Consider the following 27,171-nt stretch of genomic DNA (forward strand, 5'->3'; position numbering starts at 1 on the left):
GCCGGCGCGCCCGGCACCCGCCAGCGCGACCGCACCCTTCTGGGCGGGGCTCCCTGTCGCCCTCGCGGGTTGTCCGCTCCAGCGCCCGAACCCGCTAGGCCCCCTGGGGCCAATGACAGGCAGGCCCCACCCCCTGGAACTTTTTTTAAAAAAGAGAAAAAAGAAGAAGAATAAAAATAATAGTAATAATAATAATTAATTAATTAAGATAATTAATTATCTTAGTTAATCCTATTAGTTAATCTAATTAACATTGTTAATTAGCCTTAATTATCTTATTAGGTAAACAGTCAATGACAGATGGGCCCCACTGCCCTGTTTGACCGGTCAACGGTCAACGCTGACTATTGATGTCACGATGACGCAATAAACATTTTCGAATTAAATTAATTTCTAATAATTCTAATTGTGATTTAAAACTTTGAAAATTAATATAAAATAAACCGTAGCTCGGACGAAAAAACTTTGTACACGAAAGTTGCTCAGAACGACGAGACGAATTCGAATATGCAGCCCGTTCGTCCGCCACACATCCCTAGCATAGTGAACCTGCAACATTTCACCTCCGGTCCGTCTGTCCGGAAACACGAAACACCGGGAATACTTTCCCGAATGTTTTCCCCCTTCGCCGGTACCACCTATCCCTGTGTTAGATCACCCCTGGCACCGCGTATTGCCTTGTTATATTTTGTGATGCTTTGTTTGCTCCGTATTTACTCTTCCTTTCCCCCTCTCCTTCTCCGATAGACCCTGAGACCGGTGTTGATGCGATCGAGTACGACTACGTCACCGACGACCCCTCCTTCTTGCCAGAGCAACCAGGCAAGCCCCCCTTTGATCACCAGATATCGCCTATTCTTCTCTCTACTGCTTGCATTAGAGTAGTGTAACATGTTGCTGTTTGATTAATCCTATTCTGATGCATAGCCTATCATTGTTGCTACAATCATTGATACCTTACCCGCAATCCTAAATGCCTAGTATAGGATGCTAGTTTATCATCATTGGCCCTACATTCTTGTCAGTCTGCCTTGCTATACTATCGGGCCGTGATCACTTGGGAGGTGATCACGGGTATATACTATACATATATACGTACTATACAGATGGTGACTAAAGTCGGGTTGGCTCATTGAGTACCCGCAAGTGATTCCGATGTGGGGGCTGAAAGGACAGGTGGCTCCATCCCGGTAGAGGTGGGCCTGGGTTCCCGACGGCCCCCGACTATTACTATGTGGCGGAGTGACAGGGCAGGTTGAGACCACCTAGGCGAGAGGTGGGCCTGGCCCTGGTCGGCGTCCGCGGTTACTTCATAATAACACGCTTAACGATATCTTGGTATTTGATCTAAGTCTGGCCACTGGCCTATACACACTAACCAACTACACGGGAAAGATATGGGCACTCGACGTCGTGGTATCAGCCGAAGCCTTCTTGACGTCAGTGACGGAGCGGCGCGCGCTGGATTGGACTGGAACGACTGCTCTTGTATTAGGGAGGCTAGGTCTGCTTCCGGCCGCCCTCGCAACATGCAGGTGTGCAATGGGCGATGGGCCCAGACCCCTGCACGCATAGGATTTAGACCGGCATGCTGACCTCTCTGTTGTGCCTAGGTGGGGCTGCGACGTGTTGATCTTCCGAGGCCGGGCATGACCCAGGAAAGTGTGTCCGGTCAAATGGGATCGAGCGTGTTGGGTTATGTGGTGCACCCCTACAGGGAAGTTTATCTATTCGAATAGCCGTGTCCCTCGGTAAAAGTATGATCCGGAGTTGTACCTTTACCTTATGACAACTAGAACCGGATACTTAATAAAACACACCCATACAAGTTCCACAGACAACCCGGTGATCGCTTTTCCACAGGGCGACGAGGGGAGGATCACCGGGTAGGATTATGATATGCGATGCTACTTGGAGGACTTCAATCTACTCTCTTCTACATGCTGCAAGACGGAGGCTCCCAGAAGCTAGTCTTCGACAGGATTAGCTATCCCCCTCTTATTCTGGCATTCTGCAGTTCAGTCCACCGATATGGCCCTTTACACATATACCCATGCATATGTAGTGTAGCTCCTTGCTTGCGAGTACTTTGGATGAGTACTCACGGTTGCTTTTCTCCCTCTTTCCCCCCTTTCCCTTCTACCTGGTTGTCGCAACCAGATGCTGGAGCCCTGGAGCCAGACGCCACCGTTGACGATGACTCCTACTACACCGGAGGTGCCTACTACTATGTGTAGGCCGCTGATGACGACCAGGAGTAGTTTAGGAGGATCCCAGGCAGGAGGCCTGCGCCTCTTTCGATCTGTATCCCAGATTGTGCTAGCCTTCTTAAAGCAAACTTGTTTAACTTATGTATGTACTCAGATATTGTTGCTTCCGCTGACTTGCTTATGATCGAGCACTTGTATTCGAGCCCTCGAGGCCCCTGGCTTGTAATATGATGCTTGTATGACTTATTTTACTTTTAGAGTTGTGTTGTGATATCTTCCCGTGAGTCCCTGATCTTGATCGTACACGTTTGCGTGCATGATTAATGTACGATTGAATCGGGGGCGTCACAAAGGCGCAACTTTTCACTGCCAGCCGATTCTAGAAGGATATGCCAGGGTGATGGTGGATGAAATAACGGAGGGATTTGAGGACCTCCGGCCTGACTACCCTACCGGTGAAGGGGAGACTAGGTTGGGTTCTGCTCTGAAGACTCCATGCCTATGGCGGAAGGAGCTCATCAACCTTCCAAACTGGACACCTCCGCCTCCTCCTCCTCCTCCGGCGAGTCAGGACACTTAGCCTCCTCCACCGCCTCCTCCTCCGGCGAGTGTCGATCAGGGTACTGGGCCTCCTTCTCCGGCGCGTGGCGGCACTCCGCCTCCTTCTCCGCCTGCGCCGGCGCCCGAGCAGCCAGCAGCCTCCTTCTTCTCCGGTGCATGGTGGCACTCCGCCTCCTTCTCCGCCTACGCCGGCGTGCCTGAGCAACCAGCAGCCTCCTCCTTCTTCGGCGCGTGGTGGCACTCCGCCTCCTTCTCCGCCTGCGCCAGCGCGCCCAAGCAGCCAGCAGCCTCCTCCTTCTCCGCCTCGCCAGCAAGAGCGGAAGAGACTCGTCGCCGCCCCGGCTGCTCTGGCGTGTCGTAGTCCTTCTCCTCTGCCTCGTAAGCAAGCACGAAAGAAGACAGACGCCACAGCCGCTCCGTCTGCTCCAGCGTCTAGCAGTACAGCCAGCAGAGGTGGGAGGCAATACAGATACGGTCCACCTCTCAAGCCTCTAGAGAAGTTACCGTACGAGAGGACCGAGGAGGAAAACACGACGATCGTGCGGACCCACATGAAGGACTTTTTTGAAGGGGTGAAAGCAAAGATACATCCACCTCCGGAGGAGAAGGTAGATCCGGTGAAAGCAAGGCGCACTCTCGATGCCCTGAGGAAACCGGCAAAGTCTCCGCCGAGAACCAACTATGAGCACATTACTGAACAGACATATCTCCAAGCGGAGCGGTCGGGAAGTACTGTCAGACATCAAAAGTCAAGAGAACGAGCAGCTGCGAAAAAAATTGACCAGCTCGGCGAACAAGCAAACCAATCGTGCCCCCCGCTCAATGTGTCTAGCGGCGACATCGTCGCTAATGCTCCAGGGACGGTGGCCGGTTATGGCAATCTTGGAGATTACTTGCCTGACGATCAAATTCCAGATTTCTTGGAGGTGGACGAACACAGATACGAGTACGGGAAGCCTCTCGTCAAAGATGAAAAATCTCTAACAACTATGATGCGAAGATTCCATGATTGGTACATGAAAACCTGCAGAGAGTCTGAGGGGACGAATGCTTTGTATCTGAATATTAAAGAGGAGCACGACCTCGTTGGAACTGATCTGTTAACTGTTCCATTTGAGGAGTCCTTCGCGTTCTTCAATCAAAAGGCCCTCGATAAACTAACGGTCTTTTGCTACTGTCTGTAAGTACTATTTCTATCATTAAGTCTCTATATATAGCTCGGCCCTTTCATTGCATGTATTTATAATTAATTATCCTTACTATATTATGCAGATTGAAGATCGTCGAGTGCAAAAAACAAGAAATGTATGATATTGGGTTTATTAACACAAATATCATAGATGAATTTCTGGTTGAAAAGGACGCCGAAGAGGCCGAGGGGTACTTGCTACAATCGTTGATCAAAAATCAAAACAAAGATTTAATACTCTTTCCTTACAACTTCAAGTGAGTGTTACTGTCGTGTGCATATTCGGTTTCCCTTATTACTCGAGCGAGGTTACAGTAATGTAATTGATGAGTTATTCATGCGTGCGCAGATTTCACTATGTTCTTCTGGAGATTAAGCTTGAGCGGGGAGTAGTAAACATCTTAGACTCGAGACGAAAAGATCCCAAACCTATGCGGACATGACTAAAATGTTCAACAAGTAAGTTCAATCGATCATTTATCGCACCATATCGGCAACTTTTTGTTCCTTTCCTAATATCTCAAATAATAATAATTATTTTCTTTGTCTTGCAGGGTTTGGAAATAGTTCACCGCAGAAGTTCCGGGACTGCCGAAGGAGCTGCGATATACATACCCGAAAGTAAGTATTACTAGCTAGCTAGTTGCGCGCATCTCCCGTTGATTCTGTAGCTGTACTTTTATCAATGCCATTTATAATGTTTCATTATCAGTTTGATTGACCTCTATTTCTCGTAAAGTGATTGTGGCAGGAATAAGGGAATGATTTCTGTGGATACTACGTGTGCGAGTTCATCTACAACGCGACTTTGAAAAATAAGTGGGGCTACTCTAAAAGACAATATGAAGTGCGTAAGCAATAATATTCATAATTTCATTTTATTACACCATCATTTCTGTTGAGTTTCATTCATATATGTATTAACCCCCTTCTTCAAATTAGACGTGGCAGATGCGAGATGAACTCCTAGAACAAGATCGCATGAAAGCAATTCAAGAGGAATTGACGGGATTCTTTCTTGACCACGTCATCAATAAAGCCGGGGAATATCATTGTGAAAATTGATTTCCATTGCTAGGGGATTGTAAGAGATTTTACATATTGTATATGTATGTAGCCAGTAGCGTCGGATAGATAATACGAAAACTTGTTGTTCGACCAATCTCTCGGAGAAGGAGAGGTCGATCGATCACTTCTCTCGGTATGCATGACGAATTTCTGTACTTAATGGTTCCCTTCATTTTCTTACTAGCTAGTGTGTCGAGGGCCTCTCTATGTACAGTACGTAGCGTCGACCAAGCACGAACATAAGAGAGGACACTTCTCTCTATTAATTAGCTAGCTAACACAATATATGAAACACCTAAATTAACCCCCCCAAAACCCCCACCCCACCCCCATTAAAAAAAAACCACGGCCACTGAAATGCTGACGCGTGGATGCCTTTTGGTCCCGGTTGGTGCCACCAACCGAGACCAAAGGCCCTCCTGCCTGGGTTCGGCGCACCGGCCACGTGGAAGCACATCTGTCCCGGTTCGTGTTAGAACCGGGACTAAAGGGGGGAGGCATTAGTAACGACCCTTTAGTCCCGGTTCAAGAACCGGGACAAAAGGCCCTTACGAACCGGAACCGATGTCCCCTTTTCTACTAGTGGGGTGTCGGGAGGAGGCGGCTGTTCTGCTCGATGTCAATGGTGGACGAGGGCGTGGCTCTGTTCTTCCTAGGTCAACCAGTTATTGGGCCATATTTTTTCTCTCTCGCCCAGATATCCATAAGAGCATGGCTAATAGAAGAGCCCGTTGTCGGCTCTATAGTAGTGCCATGTCACTCAAAGCCTCCATAAAAGTAGACTAAAATAATAAGTTGGCTGTAGATTAATTACAAGGCTTACTATAGCATTAACTGCTTGCATGTGGAGAAGATAGAAAGAGCTAACGTGATTGGATGGGAGAAACAAACACCAGCCTAAAGCTATCACACGGGCTGCATGCAGGCTATTACTTCTTGTTTATTGTGCTGTAGCCGGGCTGTTCGTGAAGCGCCCATTCCCTTCTCTCTCCTCTCTTCTCTTCCCTCCAGCTAAGATTTCAATGACGTGGAATGGCTTGCAGCCAGCTAACTAGGACCTATTGTACTTGCTCTAACCCTAAACCCTAGGATGATCTGAAACTGGCCACCCTGTAGCTCTGCCCCTGGTGAGAGTATACCTGGGCATGGGCATCCCGGCCTGGACGGCCCGACACGGTTGAAAAAAAACCCGACCCGACCTTGCCCGTGGCCGGGCCTGGGCCTAGATTTTGAGCCCGATGGTCAGGTCGGGCCGGACCCGTCGTATTTTCAATTTAACGAAGAGGCCCGGTCCAAGGCCCGACGGACTTTTTATGTGATGGGCCGGGCTTGGGCCTAAGTTTTTTGCATCGGGCTTTGGTAGGGCCGGCCCAAGGGAGCATCCATTACCGGGCCAATGACGCGGGCGTTTTGAGCCTTCAGCTCCCGACTTCGCAGCAGCCGCCCGGATTGGCGCCACGACACACCGCCAGAAGTGCTCGAGCGGGCCTCGCCTGCAGTTCCGTCGTTCTACGAGCCACCTCGTTGGGGTGATGGATACCGATTCTTTGATCCCTCTACTGAAGTCCAACTCCAGGGAGGAAGATAGCTGCCGGACTCGAAGTTCCGTAGGAATTAATCTTGATTAAAGTTCAAGAACTTCAACCAAAATTACTTGTGTAGGAATCTTGTTTAAGTTCTTTTCTTGCGCAGTGAAAATTACATCGATGGGTGAAGCTTACTTAGCTTTCCATGAGTGGACACGGGCACGGCGTTGCATGACGAAAGTCAAGTCGTCGGGGAGAGCACACGAAGCCTTTTCTATATGTAGCTGAACATGCGATCACTTGTATAACTCGACCTAATCATGCTGGATCAGAAAGTCCAGATGCATGATGTGCACATGATCAATCGAGTGCATACAATAGTACATGTGCTAGCTTCTGCTTAGTGGCTCCTCGATGATCTGGTCCGCATGCATGCTTGTGTGCATCCTGTAGCCAGGCCGTGCTAGACTGAATGCTTGTACGGTTGCCCTTTCTGCCAGTTTGAGGCATCATGCATGATGCATCCCGGCCCCAAGACCGAACCCTAACTGCATGCAAGTCAAATCACGTTACTTGAACATGGCAGTCATGGGATTTTTTTCTTTTCTTCGAAAAGGGGTATGCCCCAGCCTCTGCATCTGCATTCGGCCAAAAGCAGTCATGGGATGAACCCATGAATTAATCATGCCAACCACAGAAGCTACCTTCCACGAGTTGGAAACAAATACTACCTTCCATGCATGGTACGTAGTTTGTGAGAAGAGAAACAAATACTATTGTAGCTCCGATATCAACTTGTTTGCCTTCTCGGTCAGCTGGAGCTTGAGCTACCTAGCTAGCTGTGTTGACCGTTCTCGAAGCAATGTCGATCTTGTGCATGTATCTGTGCCAGGGAATGTTACCTTCTGGTTTTTCTTATACCTACCATGACAATACAGTACATTGTATTATGCAGATAGAATTATTTATGAAGAGCGTATATATAAATTCAAACAGTGTATCCATCTACTGGGGTAGCTCAAGCTGGACGGGGCGTGATGGTTCAGTTCAATTGCCCCTTCTTTTAGGGTTTCAGTCCAGTTGGCTTAATTTGCCTGGACCAGACGCGCGTAATAAGAAAGTGGCTTGCGTCGGCGTGAAGATTCCTCTTGCATCCCCTAGATAGCATCTGGGAAAGCAAAAATAAGGCCTCTGGGGATGCACTCTGCCCATATTCTGTGTGCTTCCTAGTTTCAGTCTCTTCAAGATGCTAGTTGACTAATGTGGCTACATTACTCCTAATTAATCGAATTGAATTAAAAAATGTCGCTGGTGTTGATCCTTCAGTAATTGCTGGCTAGCTCGTGCGGTCATGCCAAGCAGAGTCCCTGTTAATTGGTTCTTGAGAGGAAAGTCATTTCATTTTTCTCCTTGTATTGTATGATGATCTTGTGGGAAAACAAAGTCTTGTCACATCATGGAATGCTTATTTTTATACCAGCCACGTACAAAAGAATCACAACAAAATTACGTACTGCTACTCAGGTGGACCGACTACTATGGTAGAATCATGCGATCCTTGACAAAAAGGGGGAAAATATGAATGTGCATGGATCTCAATTGGGCGTCTCAAATGGCCATGTATACTCTCCATCTCTTGGATCTCTGGTCCTGTGGTGTCTATAGCAATAAACTTGTATCTCTAGTTTAGTTTGTAAACCGGCAGTTTCTCCTGATCTCGCCGGCGGTGCCGGTCTTGACTTCGAGGGCGGCGAGCTTGGTGATCGAGTGGGCGAACATGGCGGGGAAGAAGTCGGTGGTTGCGAAGAACTCGACCATCCACGAGGTGGCGGGGTCGATGCCCAGCGCCTGGTCGACGGGGAGGACGCCGCGGCGGCTCTTGATCTGGTTGAAGTAGCTCTTGTCGAAGATGAGGATGCTGGAGGGGTCGTCGAGGTAGACGATGTTGTCGAAGGGCTGGCCCTTGGGGCACGCGTACGTTGTCAGGACCCACGCATACGTCGGGTCCATGGACGGGTCCGGCTTGCCGGTGCCGTTGTGGTTGTACAGGCGGTCCTCGATCACCGAGCAGTGCGTCACCCCCACCGTGTGCGCGCCTGCACATGCATGCACGTAAGTATCTTGCAATGGAGGTGCTCAGATTATTGTAAGATTCCTTTCTTACAGCAGTTGAAATTTTGACATGGGAATTTGTGTGTGCGATTGTTACTTGACCCGCTTACCAATGTGCCTCAGATCTCGATCAACGGCAGAATACTATACACACACTAGCTAGGTACTTAGTTGAATACTGTTCTAATTAGGTTAAGCAAAAAGACGTTAGATACACGGCGAGTACAAAGGTTAACTAGTCCTATGCATATGCATTTCCCTACATGAACTTTTTTTTTATGTATCAGCACTGGAATACGTGACATTCCAAGTGTTGATGCATCATGGAATATGCCTTGTTCTAGCTAGGGCAAAGGACTGCTAGTGGCAAGGGTAAACCAAGATAGTTGATGAAGAGAGAAAGGGCGGGGTCGATGCGTACCCATGAGGGTGGTCATCTCTAAGCTGTTGAAGCCCTTCTTGGCAAACATGGCTATCGCCGTGGTGATGTCGACGTGGGGCGACGGCAGGTCGCCGGCCATCCATGACACCGACAACATGCCGTCCCTCCTACCCAGGGTCACCGCATAGCTCGGCCCTCCGCACTGCGATGATCGATCGATGTGCCAATAGTCAAATACTGATAACGAAAGAACTAGAATAAACAATGGAAATGGAGAAGCGAACAGTAACATGGTAGCCAAGCCAACGGTTAAGAGGTTTGACATCGTCACCGTCTGCATTGCGCAATCAGCAATGTGGTAGCGAACGAACGTACCAGGGCGATGGCGTCCCTGGTCGCGGCTATGATGATGTCGGCGCAGGAGACGACGCCGGGGCAGGCGGCCTCGAGGTCGGACTTGATGTCGTCGATGAAGTCGTAGCCGAAGATGCCGCTGTTCTGCGGCGCCGTCTTCTCCGTGTTGGGACCGTCCAGCAGCAGCGACGCATCACACCCCTGACCACCCATCCATGCATTGTGCCGCCGACGAGGTGAGCAAACTAGCTAGAAGAAATCGTGGAAGAAGGAGCAGTATGTATGTATGCTTTGCTTACTTGGACGAAGCAGTCGTGGAAGAGCATGTGGAGGAGGCCGGCGACCATGCGCTTGTCCCACACGAGGCGGGCCTGGACGGCGCTCTGGATGACGGCCTCCACGCTCGTGTTGCCGCACTTGCCGGCGTAGTAGTTGCTCGCCAGCTGCGCTCGGCAGCACGCCGACGACGACGCCAGCACCACCACAGCCACCAGCACGGCGAGGCGGGAGGCGGACCCGGCAGGCTGCATCGGATATATATCGAACGATCTCCTCCTCTCCCTCTGCTTCTCTCCGGTCGATCGATATATCGGTCCGGCGGCGCAGTGCGCCTCTTGCCGCCGATGTGTAGCTTCTCGTCTGAGGGGGAGGGTGAGCACGACGAGCGCGTCTGCTGCCTAGCTATGCGCAGCAGCTGCAGCAATGAGAGAGAGGGGGAGGGAGGGAGATGGGGGTGGCCACTTGACTGTACTGGCTAGCTGCTAGCTAGCTGGCTGGCTGACTCGACGACTGTGCAAGCTTCGAGGCTTCGCGAAGCCGTAGGCAGAATGGTGGCACGGCTATATAGGTTGGATCGTGTGGAGGACGATCGAGCAATGTAGTAGCCGACAGTACACGTACTACTACTTGTAGCTACAAGAAGTACAAGGGGAGAAGAAGGAAGCATCGTAGTATCATGGACCAGTGAGATGGACAGGTGTGACCAGTGAGATTGCGTGGAGAGTTGTGCGCGAGCGTTCGGATCCTGCGCCTGCTCACTGCCGATGCCGAGGCCTCATTACCCGTGCCGGCCACACGTGCCCACACCCCACAGGCTGCACCACACACACACAAAAAAAAAAAACTCTTGCCGGTGCACCTTAACTAGTACTTCCTCCGTACGGAAATACTTGTCATCAAAATGAATAAAAGAGGATGTATCTAGACGTATTTTAGTTCTAAATACATCTTTTTTTATCCATTTTAATGACAAGTATTTCGGACGGAGGGAGTACTAGCTACCAACGGCTTCGTCATTACTCTCTGTCCCGTAATAAGCGTTTTTGACACTTATGGCCCCATAATGGGATGGAGGGAGTAGCATTTTGTTCCGTTTTTATTTCTCAATGTAGCACATTGTAAAGGGATTCAAATATACTTAGCACACACTGACTCTCTATATGACTAGGATGCAGTAGTCAATATCAACGCGCACACACAAGTGACCATGCCGATAAAGAGTAAAGTCGTATAAGACCGAAGTTATTGCTAGGCGCGAGAAAAGGGAAAAGGGAAAGTGAAAAAGGTACAGTGATCCACGCCGAGCAGTTGCAGACCCGACGTCAATGATGCAAGCGCACACAATCCAGGCATGGACATAACAAAAATCATGCACACTCCAGGCAAGCAGCCTACCACCAAGAGTAGTCTATGGAGCCAAGAATATTTGTCGACGCATGTGTGACGTAGGTCGCGGATCAAACTGGCAAGATAAGACTACACCGCCAAATCTCATATTAGAGACGCTTCAGCGATCTCTCCTCAGACTCAAGTGTATGTCGGTGGTAGATCTGACAATGTCCACCAGCCTAGACAACCACGAGCCATCACTACACCACCATGTGCACGATGTGCCATCGCGAACAACACGTAGGCATCCATGGATCGACCATCCACAACACCTCGTCAACACCACACCACCATGATGCATCGCCGCTACCATGCCTCAACCACCCAAAGCAGGGCACCATCAAGACAGGGCATTGTTGTGTGTAGCTTCATCCTCACAACCAACCTCCAGCCAGAAGCCCTGACACCTTCACCGCCACATTCACAAGTTTTCTTGCCGATGCCCCCAAGGAGATAGACAATGTGAAAGAGTCTCCATCATCCAGTCACATGGATCTAAGGTTATTCTCGAAGCTGCGACATCGCCTCGATGATACCATCATCAAGAAGGGAACGACACTCGAGAACGCCGTCATCCGGCCACAACTAGAAGTTGGAGTAGCACCAACAAGGGCTTCCTTGCCGTGGGAAGGGTGTTGGGGAACGTAGCAGAAATTCAAAATTTTCCTACGTGTCACCAAGATCTATCTATGGAGAAACCAGCAACGAGGGGAAGGAGAGTGCATCTACATACCCTTGTAGATCGCTAAGCGGAAGCGTTCAAGAGAACGGGGTTGAAGGAGTCGTACTCGTCATGATCCAAATCACCAGAGATCCTAGTGCCGAACGGACGGCACCTCCGCGTTCAACACACGTACAGCCCGGTGGCGTCTCCCACGCCTTGATCCAGCAAGGAGAGAGGGAGAGGTTGAGGAAGACTCCATCCAGCAGCAGCACAACGGCATGGTGGTGATGGAGGAGCGTGGCAATCCTGCAGGGCTTCGCCAAGCACTTGCGGGAGAGGAGGAGGTGTCACGGGAGGGAGGGAGGCGCCAGGGCTTCTGATATGGATGCCCTCCCTCCCCTCCACTATATATAGGGGCAAGGGAGAGGGGGGAGGCGCAGCCTTGCCCCTTCCTCCAAGGAAGGGGTGCGGCCAAGAGGGGGGGAGGAGTCCATCCTCCCCAAGGCACCTCGGAGGTGCCTTCCCCCTTGAGGACTCTTCCCTCCCCAAGTTTCCTTGGCGCATGGTGTTGGGTTTCGTAGTAATTTCAAAAAATTTCCTACGCGCACACAGGATCATGTGATGCATAGCAACGAGAGGAGAGTGTTGTCTACGTACCCAACGCAGACCGACTGCGGAAGCGATGACACGACGTAGAGGAAGTAGTCGTACGTCTTCACGATCCAACCGATCAAGCACCGAAACTACGGCACCTCCGAGTTCGAGCACACGTTCAGCTCGATGACGATCCCCGGACTCCGATCCAGCAAAGTGTCGGGGAAGAGTTTCGTCAGCACGACGGCGTGGTGACGATCTTGATGAACTACAGCAGCAGGGCTTCGCCTAAACTCCGCTACAGTATTATCGAGGAATATGGTGGCAGGAGGCACCGCACACGGCTAAGGAATCGATCACGTGGATCAACTTGTGTCAACTTGTGTGTTTAGAGGTGCCCCTGCCTCCGTATATAAAGGATGGAGGAGGAGGAGGCCGGCCAAGGCAAAGGTGCGGCCAGGATAGGGAGTCCTACTAGGACTCCAAGTCCTAGTAGGAGTCCACCAAGAGGGGAGGAAAGGAGAAGGAATAGGAGGAGAAGGAGAGGTGGCCGGCCCCCTTTTCCCTAGTCCAATTCGGACTAGAGGGGAGGGGGGGCGCAGCCTTTTTCTCCTCTTCCCACTAAAGCCCATCAAGGCCCAATACTCTTCCCCGTATTCCCGTAACCCCCCGGTACTCCGGAAAATACCCGAATCACTCGGAACCTTTACGAACTCCGAATATAGTCGTCCAATATATCGATCTTTACGTCTCGACCATTTCGAGACTCCTCGTCATGTCCCCGATCTCATCCGGGACTCCGAACTCCTTCGGTACATCAAAACTCATAAACTCATAATATAACTGTCATCGAAACCTTAAGCGTGCGGACCCTACGGGTTCGAGAACAATGTAGACATGACCAAGACACGTTTCCGGTCAATAACCAATAGCGGGACCTGGATGCCCATATTGGCTCCTACATATTCTACGAAGATCTTTATCGGTCAGACCGCATAACGACATACATTGTTCCCTTTGTCATCGGTATGTTACTTGCCCGAGATTTGATCGTCGGTATCCAATACCTAGTTCAATCTCGTTACCGGCAAGTCTCTTTACTCGTTCCGTAATACATCATCTCACAACTAACATATTAGTTGCAGTGCTTGCAAGGCTTATGTGATGTGCATTACCGAGAGGGCCCAGAGATACCTCTCCGACAATCGGAGTGACAAATCCTAATCTCGAAATACGCCAACCCAACATCTACCTTTGGAGACACCTGTAATGCTCCTTTATAATCACCCAGTTATGCTGTGACGTTTGGTAGCACCCAAAGTGTTCCTCCGGCAAACGGGAGTTGCATAATCTCATAGTCATAGGAACATGTATAAGTCATGAAGAAAGCAATAGCAACATACTAAACGATCAGGTGCTAAGCTAATGGAATGGGTCATGTCAATCAGATCATTCAACTAATGATGTGACCTCGTTAATCAAATAACAACTCATTGTTCATGGTCAGGAAACATAACCATCTTTGATTAACGAGCTAGTCAAGTAGAGGCATACTAGTGACACTCTGTTTGTCTATGTATTCACACATGTATTATGTTTCCGGTTAATACAATTCTAGCATGAATAATAAACATTTATCATGATATAAGGAAATAAATAATAACTTTATTATTGCCTCTAGGCCATATTTCCTTCAGTCTCCCACTTGCACTAGAGTCAATAATCTAGTTCACATCGCCATGTGATTTAACAGCAATAGTTCACATCACCATGTGATTAACACCCATAGTTCACATCGCTATGTGACCAACACCCAAAGGGTTTACTAGATTCAGTAATCTAGTTCACATCGCTATGTGATTAACACCCAAGGAGTACTAAGGTGTGATCATGTTTTGCTTGTGAGAAAATCTTAGTCAACGGGTATGTCATATACAGATCCGTAAGTATTTTGCGAATTCTATGTCTACAATGCTCTGCACGGAGCTACTCTAGCTAATTGCTCCCACTTTCAATATGTATCTAGATCAAGACTTAGAGTCATCTAGATTAGTGTCAAACTTGCATCGGCGTAACCTTTTACGACGAACCTTTTTCCATAATCGAGAAACATATCCGTATTCCACTAAGGACAATTTTGACCGCTCTCCAGTGATCTACTCCTAGATCACTATTGTACTCCCTTGCCAAACTCAGTGGTATGGCATACAATAGATCTGGTATACAGCATGGCATACTTTATAGAACCTATGACTGAGGCATAGGGAATGACTTTCATTCTCTTTCTATTTTCTGGCGTGGTCGGGCTTTGAGTCTTACTCAACTTAACACCTTGCAACACAGGCAAGAACTCCTTCTTTGACTGTTCCATTTTGAACTATTTCAAAAATTTATCAAGGTATGTATTCATTGAAAAAATCTTATCAAGCGTCTTCATCTATCTATATAGATCTTGATGCTCAATGTGTAAGAAGCTTCACCAAGGTCTTTCTTTGAAAAACTTTTATTCAAGTATCCTTTCATGCTTTGCAGAATAATTCTACATTATTTCCGATCAACAATATGTCATTCACATATACTTATCAGAAATGTTGTAGTGCTCCCACTCACTTTCTTGTAAATACAGGCTTCACTGTAAGTCTGTACAATAACTATATGCTTTGATCAACTTATCAAAGCGTATATTCCAACTCCGAGATTCTTGCACCAGTCCATAAATGGATCGCTGGAGCTTGCACACTTTGTTAGCTCCCTTTGGATCGACAAAACCTTCCGGTTGCATCATATACAACTCTTCTTCCAGAAATCCATTCAGGAATGCAGTTTTGACATCCATCTGCCAAATTTCATAATCATAAAATGCGGCAATTGCTAACATGATTCGGACAGACTTTTAAGCATCGATACGAGTAAGAAAATCTCATCGTATTCAACACCTTGAACTTTGTCAAAAACCTTTTTCGACAAGTCTAGCTTTGTAGACAGTAACATTACCATCAGCGTCAGTCTTCTTCTTAAAAATCCATTTATTCTCAATTGCTTGCCGATCATCGGGCAAGTCAACCAAAGTCCATACTTTGTTCTCATACATGGATCCCATCTCAGATTTCATGGCTTCAAGCCACTTTACGGAATCTGGGCTCACCATCGCTTCTTCATAGTTCGTAGGTTCATCATGATCTAGTAGCATGACCTCCAGAACAGGATTACCGTACCACTCTGGTGCGGATCTTACTCTGGTTGATCTACGCGGTTTGGTAGTAACTTGATCTGAAGTTTGATGATCATCATCATTAACTTCCTCACTTATTGGTGTAGGAATCACTGGAACTGATTTCTGTGATGAACTACTTTCCAATAAGGGAGAAGGTATAATTACCTCATCAAGTTCTACTCTCCTCCCACTCACTTCTTTCGAGAGAAACTCCTTCTCTGGAAAGGATCCATTTTAGCAACGAATGTCTTGCCTTCGGATCTGTGATAGAAGGTGTACCCAACAATTTCCTTTGGGTATGAAGACGCACTTCTCCGATTTGGGTTCGAGCTTATCAGGATGAAACCTTTTTCACATAAGCATCGCAGCCCCAAACTTTAAGAAACAACAGGTTAGGTTTACTGCTAAACCATAGTTCATACAGTGTCGTCTCAACGGATTTAGATGGTGCCCTATTTAAAACGTGAATGCAGCTGTCTCTAATGCATAACCCCAAAACGATAGTGGTAAAGAGATATCATAGATCGCACCATATCAAATAAAGTGCGGTTACGACGTTTGGACACACCATAACGATGTGGTGTTCCAGGTGGCGTGAGCTGTGAAACTATTCCACATTGTTTTAATTGAAGACCAAACTCGTAACTCAAATATTTGTCTCCGCGATCAGATCGCAGAAACTTTATTTTCTTGTTACGATGATTTTTCCACTTCACTCTGAAATTCTTTGAACCTTTCAACTATTTCAGACTTATGTTTCATCAAGTAGATATACCCATATCTGCTCAAATCATCTTGTGAAGGTCAGAAAACAACGATGCTTGCCACGAGCAACAGCACTCATTGGATCGCATACATCGGTATGTATTTTTTCCAACAAGTCAGTAACTCGTTCCATTGTTCCGAAGAACGGAGTTTTAGTCATCTTGCCCAAAAGGCACGGTTCGCAAGCATCAAATGATTCATAACCAAGTGATTCCGAAAATCCATCTTTATGGAGTTTCTTCATGCGCTTTACACCGATATGACCCAAACGGCAGTGCCACAAATAAGTTGCACTATCATTATTAACTTTGCATCTTTTGGCATCAATATTATGAATATGTGTATCACTACGATCGAGATCCAATGAACCATTTTCATTGGGTGTGTAACCATATAAGGTTTTATTCATGTAAATAGAACAACAGTTTATTCTCTTACTTAAATGAATAACCGTATTGCAATAAACATGATCAAATCATATTCATGCTCAACGCAAACACCAAATAACATTTACTTAGGTTCAACACTAATCCCGAAAGAATAGGGAGTGTGCGATGATGATCATATCAATCTTGAAACTACTTTCAACACACATCATCACTTCACCCTTAACTAGTTTCTGTTTATTCTGCAACTCCCGTTTTGAGTTACTACTCTTAGCAACTGAACCAGTACCAAATACCGAGGGGTTGCTATAAACACTAGTAAAGCACACATCAAACACCTGTATATCAAATATACCCTTTTTCACTTTGCCATCCTTCTTATCCACCAAATATTTAGGGTAGTTCCGCTTCCAGTGACCATTTCCTTTGCAGTGTAAGCACTCAGTTTCAGGCTTTGGTTCAGCTTTGGGCTTCTTCATGGGAGTGACAACTTGCTTGTCAATCTACTTGAAGTTCCCCTTTCTATCCCTTTTCTTGAAACTAGTGATCTTGTCAACCATAACCACTTGATGCTCTTTCTTGATTTCTACCTTCGTTGATTTCAACATCACGAAGAGCTCGGGAATCATTTTCATCATCCCTTGCATACTATAGTTCATCACGAAGTTCTACTAACTTGGTGATGGTGACTAGAGAATTCTGTCAATCACTATCTTATCTGGAAGATTAACTCCCACTTGATTCAAGCGATTGAAGTACCCAGACAATCTGAGCACATGCTCACTAGTTGAGCGATTCTCCTCCATCTTTTAGCTATAGAACTTGTTGGAGACTTCATATCTCTCAACTCGGGTATTTGCTTGAAATATTAACTTCAATTCCTGGAACATCTCATATGGTCCATGACGTTCAAAACGTCTTTGAAGTCCCGATTCTAAGCCGTTAAGCATGGTGCACTAAACTATCAAGTAGTCATCATATTGAGCTAGCCAGACGTTCATAACTTCTGCATCTGCTCCCGCAATAGGTCTGTCACCTAGCGGTGCATTAAGGACATAATTCTTCTGTGCAGCAATGAGGATTTAACCTCAGATCACGGATCAAATCCGCAACATTGCTACTAACATTTTTCAACACAAATTTCTCTAGGAACATATCAAAATAAACACAGGGAAGCAACAACGCGAGCTATTGATCTACAACATGATTTGCATAATACTACCAGGACTAAGTTCATGATAAATTTAAGTTCAATTTAATCATATTACTTAAGAACTCCCACTTAGATAGACATCCCTCTAATCCTCTAAGTGATCACGTGATCCAAATCAACTAAACCATGTCCGATCATCACGTGAGATGGAGTAGTTTCATCGGTGAACATCATTATGTTGATCATATCTACTATATGATTCACGCTCGACCTTTCGGTCTCCGTGTTCCGAGGCCATATCTGCATATGCTAGGCTCGTCAAGTTTAACCTGAGTATTCTGCGTGCGCAACTGTTTTGCACCCGTTGTATTTAAACGTAGAGCCTATCACACCCGATCATCACGTGGTGTCTCAGCACGAAGAACTTTTGCAACGGTGCATACTCAGGGAGAACACTTCTTGATAATTTAGTGAGAGATCATCTTATAATGCTACCGTCAATCAAAGCAAGATAAGATGCATAAAAAGATAAACATCACATGCAATCAATATAAGTGATATGATATGGCCATCATTATCTTGTGCTTGTGATCTCCATCTCCGAAGCACCGTCATGATCACCATCGTCACCGGCGCGACACCTTGATCTCCATCGTAGCATCGTTGTCGTCTCGCCAATCTTATGCTTCCACGACTATCACTACCGTTTAGTAATAAAGTAAAGCATTACATCGCGATTGCATTGCATACAATAAAGCGACAACCATATGGCTCCTGCCAGTTACCGATAACTTGGTTACAAAACATGATCATCTCATACAATAAAATTCAGCATCATGCCTTGACCATATCACATCACAACATGCCCTGCAAAAACAAGTTAGACGTCCTCTACTTTGTTGTTGCATGTTTTACGTGGCTGCTACGGGCTTAAGTAAGAACCAATCTCACCTACGCATCAAAACCACAACGATAGTTTGTCAAATAGACTCCGTTTTAACCTTCGCAAGGACCGGGCGTAGCCATACTTGGTTCAACTAAAGTTGGAGAGGCAGTCGCCCGCAAGCCATCTCTGTGCAAAGCACGTCGAGGGAACCGGTCTCGCGTAAGCGTACGCGTAAGGTTGGTCCGGGTCGTCTCGTCCAACAATACCGCTGAACCAAAATATGACATGCTGGTAGGCAGTATGACTTGTATCGTCCACAACTCACTTGTGTTCTACTCGTGCATATAACATCAACATCATTAACCTGGCTCGGATGCCACTGTTGGGTTTCGTAGTAATTTCAAAAAATTTCCTACGCGCACACATGATCATGTGATGCATAGCAACGAGAGGAGAGTGTTGTCTACGTACCCAACGCAGACCGACTGCGGAAGCGATGACACGACGTAGAGGAAGTAGTCGTACGTCTTCACGATCCAACCGATCAAGCACCGAAACTACGGCACCTCCGAGTTCGAGCACACGTTCAGCTCGATGACGATCCCCGGACTCCGATCCAGCAAAGTGTCGGGGAAGAGTTTCGTCAGCACGACGGCGTGGTGACGATCTTGATGAACTACAGCAGCAGGGCTTCGCCTAAACTCCGCTACAGTATTATCGAGGAATATGGTGGCAGGGGGCACCGCACACGGCTAAGGAATCGATCACGTGGATCAACTTGTGTCAACTTGTGTGTTTAGAGGTGCCCCTGCCTCCGTATATAAAGGATGGAGGAGGAGGAGGCCGGCCAAGGCAAAGGTGCGGCCAGGATAGGGAGTCCTACTAGGACTCCAAGTCCTAGTAGGAGTCCACCAAGAGGGGAGGAAAGGAGAAGGAATAGGAGGAGAAGGAGAGGTGGCCGGCCCCCTTTTCCCTAGTCCAATTCGGACTAGAGGGGAGGGGGGGCGCAGCCTTTTTCTCCTCTTCCCACTAAAGCCCATCAAGGCCCAATACTCTTCCCCGTATTCCCGTAACCCCCCGGTACTCCGGAAAATACCCGAATCACTCGGAACCTTTACGAACTCCGAATATAGTCGTCCAATATATCGATCTTTACGTCTCGACCATTTCGAGACTCCTCGTCATGTCCCCGATCTCATCCGGGACTCCGAACTCCTTCGGTACATCAAAACTCATAAACTCATAATATAACTGTCATCGAAACCTTAAGCGTGCGGACCCTACGGGTTCGAGAACAATGTAGACATGACCAAGACACGTTTCCGGTCAATAACCAATAGCGGGACCTGGATGCCCATATTGGCTCCTACATATTCTACGAAGATCTTTATCGGTCAGACCGCATAACGACATACGTTGTTCCCTTTGTCATTGGTATGTTACTTGCCCGAGATTTGATCGTCGGTATCCAATACCTAGTTCAATCTCGTTACCGGCAAGTCTCTTTACTCGTTCCGTAATACATCATCTCACAACTAACATATTAGTTGCAGTGCTTGCAAGGCTTATGTGATGTGCATTACCGAGAGGGCCCAGAGATACCTCTCCGACAATCGGAGTGACAAATCCTAATCTCGAAATACGCCAACCCAACATCTATCTTTGGAGACACCTGTAATGCTCCTTTATAATCACCCAGTTACGTTGTGACGTTTGGTAGCACCCAAAGTGTTCCTCCGGCAAACGGGAGTTGCATAATCTCATAGTCATAGGAACATGTATAAGTCATGAAGAAAGCAATAGCAACATACTAAACGATCAGGTGCTAAGCTAATGGAATGGGTCATGTCAATCAGATCATTCAACTAATGATGTGACCTCGTTAATCAAATAACAACTCATTGTTCATGGTCAGGAAACATAACCATCTTTGATTAACGAGCTAGTCAAGTAGAGGCATACTAGTGACACTCTGTTTGTCTATGTATTCACACATGTATTATGTTTCCGGTTAATACAATTCTAGCATGAATAATAAACATTTATCATGATATAAGGAAATAAATAATAACTTTATTATTGCCTCTAGGGCATATTTCCTTCACATGGGCCTCTTGGGGCTGGTGCCCTTGGCCCATATAGGCCAAGGCGCACCCCCTACAGCCCATGTGGCCCCCCGGGGCAGGTGGACCCCCCCGGTGGACCCCCGGACCCCTTTCGGCACTCCCGGTACAATACCGATAAAGTGCGAAACTTTTCCGGCGACCAAAACAGGACTTCCCATATATAAATCTTTACCTCCGGACCATTCCGGAACTCCTCGTGACGTCCGGGATCTCATCCGGGACTCTGAACAACATTCGGTAACCACATACAAACTTCCTTTATAACCCTAGCGTCATCGAACCTTAAGTGTGTAGACCCTACGGGTTCGGGAGACATGCAGACATGACCGAGACGTTCTCCGGTCAATAACCAACAGCGGGATCTGGATACCCATGTTGGCTCCCATATGTTCCACGATGATCTCATCGGATGAACCACGATGTCAAGGACTTAATCAATCCCGTATACAATTCCCTTTGTCTAGCGGTATTGTACTTGCCCGAGATTCGATCGTCGGTATACCGATACCTTGTTCAATCTCGTTACCGGCAAGTCTCTTTACTCGTTCCGTAACACATCATCCCGTGATCAACTCCTTGATCACATTGTGCACATTATGATGATGTCCTACCGAGTGGGCCCAGAGATACCTCTCCGTTTACACGGAGTGACAAATCCCAGTCTCGATCCGTGTCAACCCAACAGACACTTTCGGAGATACCTGTAGTGCACCTTTATAATTACCCAGTTACGTTGTGACGTTTGATACACCCAAAGCATTCCTACGGTATCCGGGAGTTACACGATCTCATGGTTTAAGGAAAAGATACTTGACATTGGCAAAGCTCTAGCAAACGAACTACACGATCTTAGTGCTATGCTTAGGATTGGGTCTTGTCCATCACATCATTCTCCTAATGATGTGATCCCGTCATCAACGACATCCAATGTCCATAGCCAGGAAACCATGACTATCTGTTGATCACAACGAGCTAGTCAACTAGAGGCTCACTAGGGACATATTGTGGTCTATGTATTCACACATGTATTACGATTTCCGGATAATACAGTTATAGCATGAATAAAAGACTATTATCATGAACAAGGAAATATAATAATAACTAATTTATTATTGCCTCTAGGGCATATTTCCAACAGTCTCCCACTTGCACTAGAGTCAATAATCTAGTTCACATCGCCATGTGATTAACACTCACAGGTCACATCGCCATGTAACCAACATCCAAAGAGTTTACTAGAGTCAATAATCTAGTTCACATCACTATGTGATTAACACTCAATGAGTTCTGGGTTTGATCATGTTGCTTGTGAGAGAGGTTTTAGTCAACGGGTCTGAACCTTTCAGACCCGTGTGTGCTTTACAAATCTCTATGTCATCTCCTAGATGCAGCTACCACGCTCTATTTGGAGCTATTCCAAATAACTGTTCTACTTGGAGCTATTCTAATTGTTGCTCCATTATACGTATCCGGTATCTCTACTCAGAGCTATCCGGATAGGTGTTAAGCTTGCATCGTCGTAACTCTTTACGTCGAACTCCTTATCACCTTCAGAACCGAGAAAATTCCTTAGTCCACTAGTTACTAAGGATAACTTTGACCGCTGTACTGTGATCCATTCTTGGATCACTCTTGTACCCCTTGACTGACTCATGGCAAGGCACACTTCAGGTGCGGTACTCAGCATGGCATACTGTAGAGCCTATGTCTTAAGCATAGGGGACGACCTTCGTCCTTTCTCCCTATTCTGCCGTGGTCGAGCTTAAGGTCTTAACTTCGTACCTTACAACTCAGGCAAGAACTTCTTCTTTGACTGATCCATCTTGAACACCTTCAAGATCATGTCAAGGTATGTGCTCATTTGAAAGTATTATTAAGCATTTTGATCTATCCTTATAGATCTTGATGCTCAATGTTCAAGTAGCTTAATCCAGGTTTTCTATTGAAAAACACCTTTCAAATAACCCTATATGCTTTCTAGAAAATCATTTCTGATCATCAACATGTCAACAACATATACTCATCAGAAATTCTATAGTGCTCCCACTCACTTCTTTGGAAATACAAGTTTCTCATAAACTTTGTATAGACCCAAAATCTTTGATCATCTTATCAAAGCGTATATTCCAACTCCGAGATGCTTACTCCAGTCCTTAGAAGGATCGCTGGAGCCAGCATACCTTTTAGCATCCTTAGGATCGACAAAAACTTTATGATTGTATCACATACAACCTTTCCTTATGAAAGTTGGTAAGGAAACTCGTTTTGACATCCATCTGCCAGATTTCATAAATGCTGCTTATGCTAACATGATTCCGACGGACTTAAGCATCGCTACGGATGAGAAAATCTCATCGTAGTCAACTCTTTGAACTTGTGAAAAACTCTTCGCCACAAGTCGAGCTTCACAGACGGTAACATTACCGTCCATGTCCGTCTTTTTCTTAAAGATCCATTTATCTCAATGGCTTGCCTATCATCGGGCAAGTCCACCAAAGTCCATGCTTTGTTCTGATACAAGGATCCTATCTCGGATTTCATGGTTTCTTAACCATTTGTTGGAATTTGGGCCCACCATCGCTTCTCCATAGCTCGTAGGTTCATTGTTGTCTAGCGGCATGACCTTCAAGACAGGATTACTGTACCACTCCGAAGTAGTATGTATCCTTGTCACCCTACGAGGTACGGCAGTGACTTGATCCGAAACTTCATGATCACTATCATAAGCTTCTACTTCAATTGGTGTAGGTGCCACATGAACAACTTCCTGTGCCCTGATACACACTGGTTGAAGTGACGGTTCAATAACCACATCAAGTCTCCACCATCCTCCCACTCAAATTTTCGAGAGAAACCTTTCCTCGAGAAAGGACCCGATTCAATTGCTTTCGGATCTGAATTAGGAGGTATACCCAACTGTTTTGGGTGTCCTATGAAGATGCATTTTATCCGCTTTGGGTTCGAGCTTATCAACCTGAAACTTTTTCACATAAGCGTCGCAGCCCCAAACTTTTAAGAAATGACAACTCGGGTTTCTCTAAACGGTGTCGTCTCAACGGAATTACGTGGTACCCTATTAAAGTGAGTGCGGTTGTCTCTAATGCCTAACCCATGAACAATAGTGGTAATTCGATAAGAGACATCATGGTACGCACCATATCCAATAGGGTGCAACTATGATGTTCGGACACACCATCACACTATGGTGTTCCAGGCGGTATTAATTGCGAAACAATTTCCACAATGTCTTAGTTGTGTGCCAAAACTTGTAACTCAGATATTCATCTCTATGATCATATCATAGACATTTTATCCTCTTGTCACAATGATCTTCTACTTCACTCTGAAATTACTTGAACCATTCAATAATTCAGACTTGTGTTTCATCAAGTAAATATTCTCAACATCTACTCGAATCATCTGTGAAGTAAGGACATAACGATATTCACTGTATGCCTCAGCACTCATTGGACTGCACACATCAAAATGTGTTACTTCCAACAAATTGCTATCTTGTTCCATCTTACTGAAAACGAGGCTTTTCAGTCATCTTGCCCATGTGGTATGATTTGCATATCTCAAGTGATTCAAAATCAAGTGAGTCCAAACGATCCATCTGCATGGAGTTTCTTCATGCGTATACACCAATAGACATGGTTCGCATGTCTCAAACTTTTCAAAAACGAGTGAGTCCAAAGATCCATCAACATGGAGCTTCTTCATGCGTTTTATACCAATATGACTTACATGGCAGTGCCACAAGTAAGTGGTACTATCATTACTATCTTATATCTTTTGGCATGTAAATGTGTATCACTACGATCGAGATTCAATAAACCATTCCTTTAGGTGCAAGACCATTGAAGGTATTATTCAAATAAATAGAGTAACCATTATTCTCCTTAAATGAATAACCGTATTGCGATAGACATAATCCAATCATGTCTATGCTCAACGCAAACACCAAATGACAATTATTCAGGTTTAATACTAATCTTGATGGTAGAGGGAGCGTACGATATTTGATCAACCTTGGAAATACTTCCAACACATATCGTCATCTCACCTTTAGCTAGTCTTCGTTTATTCCGTAGCTTTTATTTCGAGTTACTAACACTTAGCAACCGAACCGGTATCCAATACCCTGGTGCTACTAGGAGTACTAGTAAAGTACACATTAACATAATGTATATCCAATATACTTCTATCGACCTTGCCAGCCTTCTCATCTACCAAGTATCTAGGGTAATCCTGCTCCAGCGGCTATTCCCCTTATCACAGAAGCACTTAGTCTCGGGTTTGGGTTCAACCTCGGATTTCTTCACTGGTGCAGCAGCTGATTTGCCGTTTCATGAAGTATCCCTTCTTGCCCTTGCCCTTCTTGAAACTAGTGGTTTCACCAACCATCAACAATTGATGCTCCTTCTTGATTTCTACTTTCGCGGTGTCAAACATCGTGAATACCTCAAGGATCATCATATCTATCCCTGATATGTTATAGTTCATCATGAAGCTCTAGCATCTTGGTGGCAATGACTTTGGAGAAACATCACTATCAAGTGATTGTTGCATTCAGACAATCTGAGCACAAGCTCAACGATTGAGCTTTTCTCCCTTAGTTTGCAGGCTAAGAAAATCGTCGGAGGTCTTATACCTCTTGACGTGGGCACGAGCCTGAAATCCCAATTTTAGCCCTTGAAACATCTCATATGTTCCGCGATGTTTCGAAAACGTCTTTGGTGCCTCAACTCTAAACCGTTTAACTGAACTATCACGTAGTTATCAAAACGTGTATGTCCGATGTTCGCAACATCCACAAACGACATTTGGGGTTCAGCACACTGAGCAATGCATTAAGGACATAAGCTTTCTACTGTCCGCATAATTTCTACTATCAACTTTCAACTATATTTTCTCTAGGAACATATCTAAACAGTGGAACTAAAGCGCGAGCTTACGACATAATTTGCAAAAGGTCTTTTGACTACGTTTAGGATAATTAAGTTCATCTTATGAACTCCCACTCAGATAGACATCCCTCTGGTCATCTAAGTGATTACATGATCCGAGTCAACTAGGCCGTGTCCGATCATCACGTGAGACGGACTAGTCATCATCGGTGAACATCTTCATGTTGATCGTATCTACTATACGACTCATGCTCGACCTTTCGGTCTCCGTGTTCCGAGGCCATGTCTGTACATGCTAGGCTCGTCAAGTTAACCCTAAGTGTTTTCGCTGTGTAAAACTGTCTTACACCCGTTGTATGTGAACGTAAGAATCCATCACACCCGATCATCACGTGGTGCTTAGAAGCGACGAACTGTAGCAACGGTGCACAGTTAGGGGAGAACACTTCTTGAAATTGTTGTAAGGGATCATCTTATTTACTACCGTCGTTCTAAGTAAACAAGATGCATAAACATGATAAACATCACATGCAATCAAATAGTGACATGATATGGCCAATATCATTTTTGCTCCTTTTGATCTCCATCTTCGGGGCTCCATGATCATCATCGGCACCGGCATGACACCATGATCTCCATCATCATGATCTCCATCATCGTGTCTTCATGAAGTTGTCTCGCCAACTATTACTTATACTACTATGGCTACCGGTTAGCAATAAAGTAAAGTAATTACATGGCGTTGTTCATTGACACGCAGGTCATACAATAAATAAAGACAACTCCTATGGCTCCTGCCGGTTGTCATACTCATCGACATGCAAGTCGTGAATCCTATTACAAGAACATGATCAATCTCATACATCACATATCATTCATCACATTCTTCTTGGCCATATCACATCACATAGCATACCCTGCAAAAACAAGTTAGACGTCCTCTAATTGTTGTTGCATGTTTTACGTGGCTGCTATGGGTTTCTCGCAAGAACGTTTCTTACCTACGCAAAACCACAACGTGATATGCCAATTGCTATTTACCCTTCATAAGGACCCTTTTCATCGAATCCGTTCCGACTAAAGTGGGAGAGACTGGCACCCGCTAGCCACCTTATGCAACAAGTGCATGTCAGTCGGTGGAACCTGTCTCACGTAAGAGTACGTGTAAGGTCGGTCCGGGCCGCTTCATCCCACAATACCGTCGAAACAAGATTGGACTAGTAACGGTAAGCATATTGAACAAAATCAACGCCCACAACTACTTTGTGTTCTACTCGTGCAAAGAATCTACGCAATAGACCTAGCTCATGATGCCACTGTTGGGGAACGTAGCAGAAATTCAAAATTTTCCTACGTGTCACCAAGATCTATCTATGGAGAAACCAGCAACGAGGGGAAGGAGA

At 46.1% G+C, this 27,171-nt stretch overlaps 1 protein-coding gene across 1 annotated transcript; it reads right to left on the reverse strand.

The window, feature by feature from the left end:
• Positions 1 to 7,993: 7,993 nt before the first annotated feature.
• Positions 7,994 to 10,177, reverse strand: LOC119306181 (peroxidase 57-like). The gene is made up of 4 exons (XM_037582481.1): positions 9,702 to 10,177; positions 9,424 to 9,603; positions 9,088 to 9,250; positions 7,994 to 8,650 (listed from the first exon to the last, which is right to left on the reverse strand). The coding sequence occupies exons 1-4, from the start codon at positions 9,930 to 9,932 to the stop codon at positions 8,241 to 8,243; spliced, it is 984 nt and encodes a 327-aa protein (XP_037438378.1). The 5' UTR covers positions 9,933 to 10,177; the 3' UTR covers positions 7,994 to 8,240.
• Between the last annotated feature and the right edge of the window lie 16,994 nt (positions 10,178 to 27,171).

Source organism: Triticum dicoccoides, chromosome 1B, assembly GCF_002162155.2.
Source record: "Triticum dicoccoides isolate Atlit2015 ecotype Zavitan chromosome 1B, WEW_v2.0, whole genome shotgun sequence".
Lineage (NCBI taxonomy): Eukaryota > Viridiplantae > Streptophyta > Magnoliopsida > Poales > Poaceae > Triticum > Triticum dicoccoides.

What these genes read in the sequence shown, in the direction of transcription:
- LOC119306181 (XM_037582481.1), bottom strand. Translation starts at nt 9,932, where the DNA reads ATGCAGCCTGCCGGGTCCGCCTCCCGCCTCGCCGTGCTGGTGGCTGTG. An exon ending in TCCACGACTGCTTCGTCCAA is followed by an intron (nt 9,604 to 9,701) that starts GTAAGCAAAGCA and finishes ATGGGTGGTCAG; the next exon opens with GGGTGTGATGCGTCGCTGCT. An exon ending in AGAGATGACCACCCTCATGG is followed by an intron (nt 8,651 to 9,087) that starts GTACGCATCGAC and finishes ATGCATGTGCAG; the next exon opens with GCGCGCACACGGTGGGGGTG.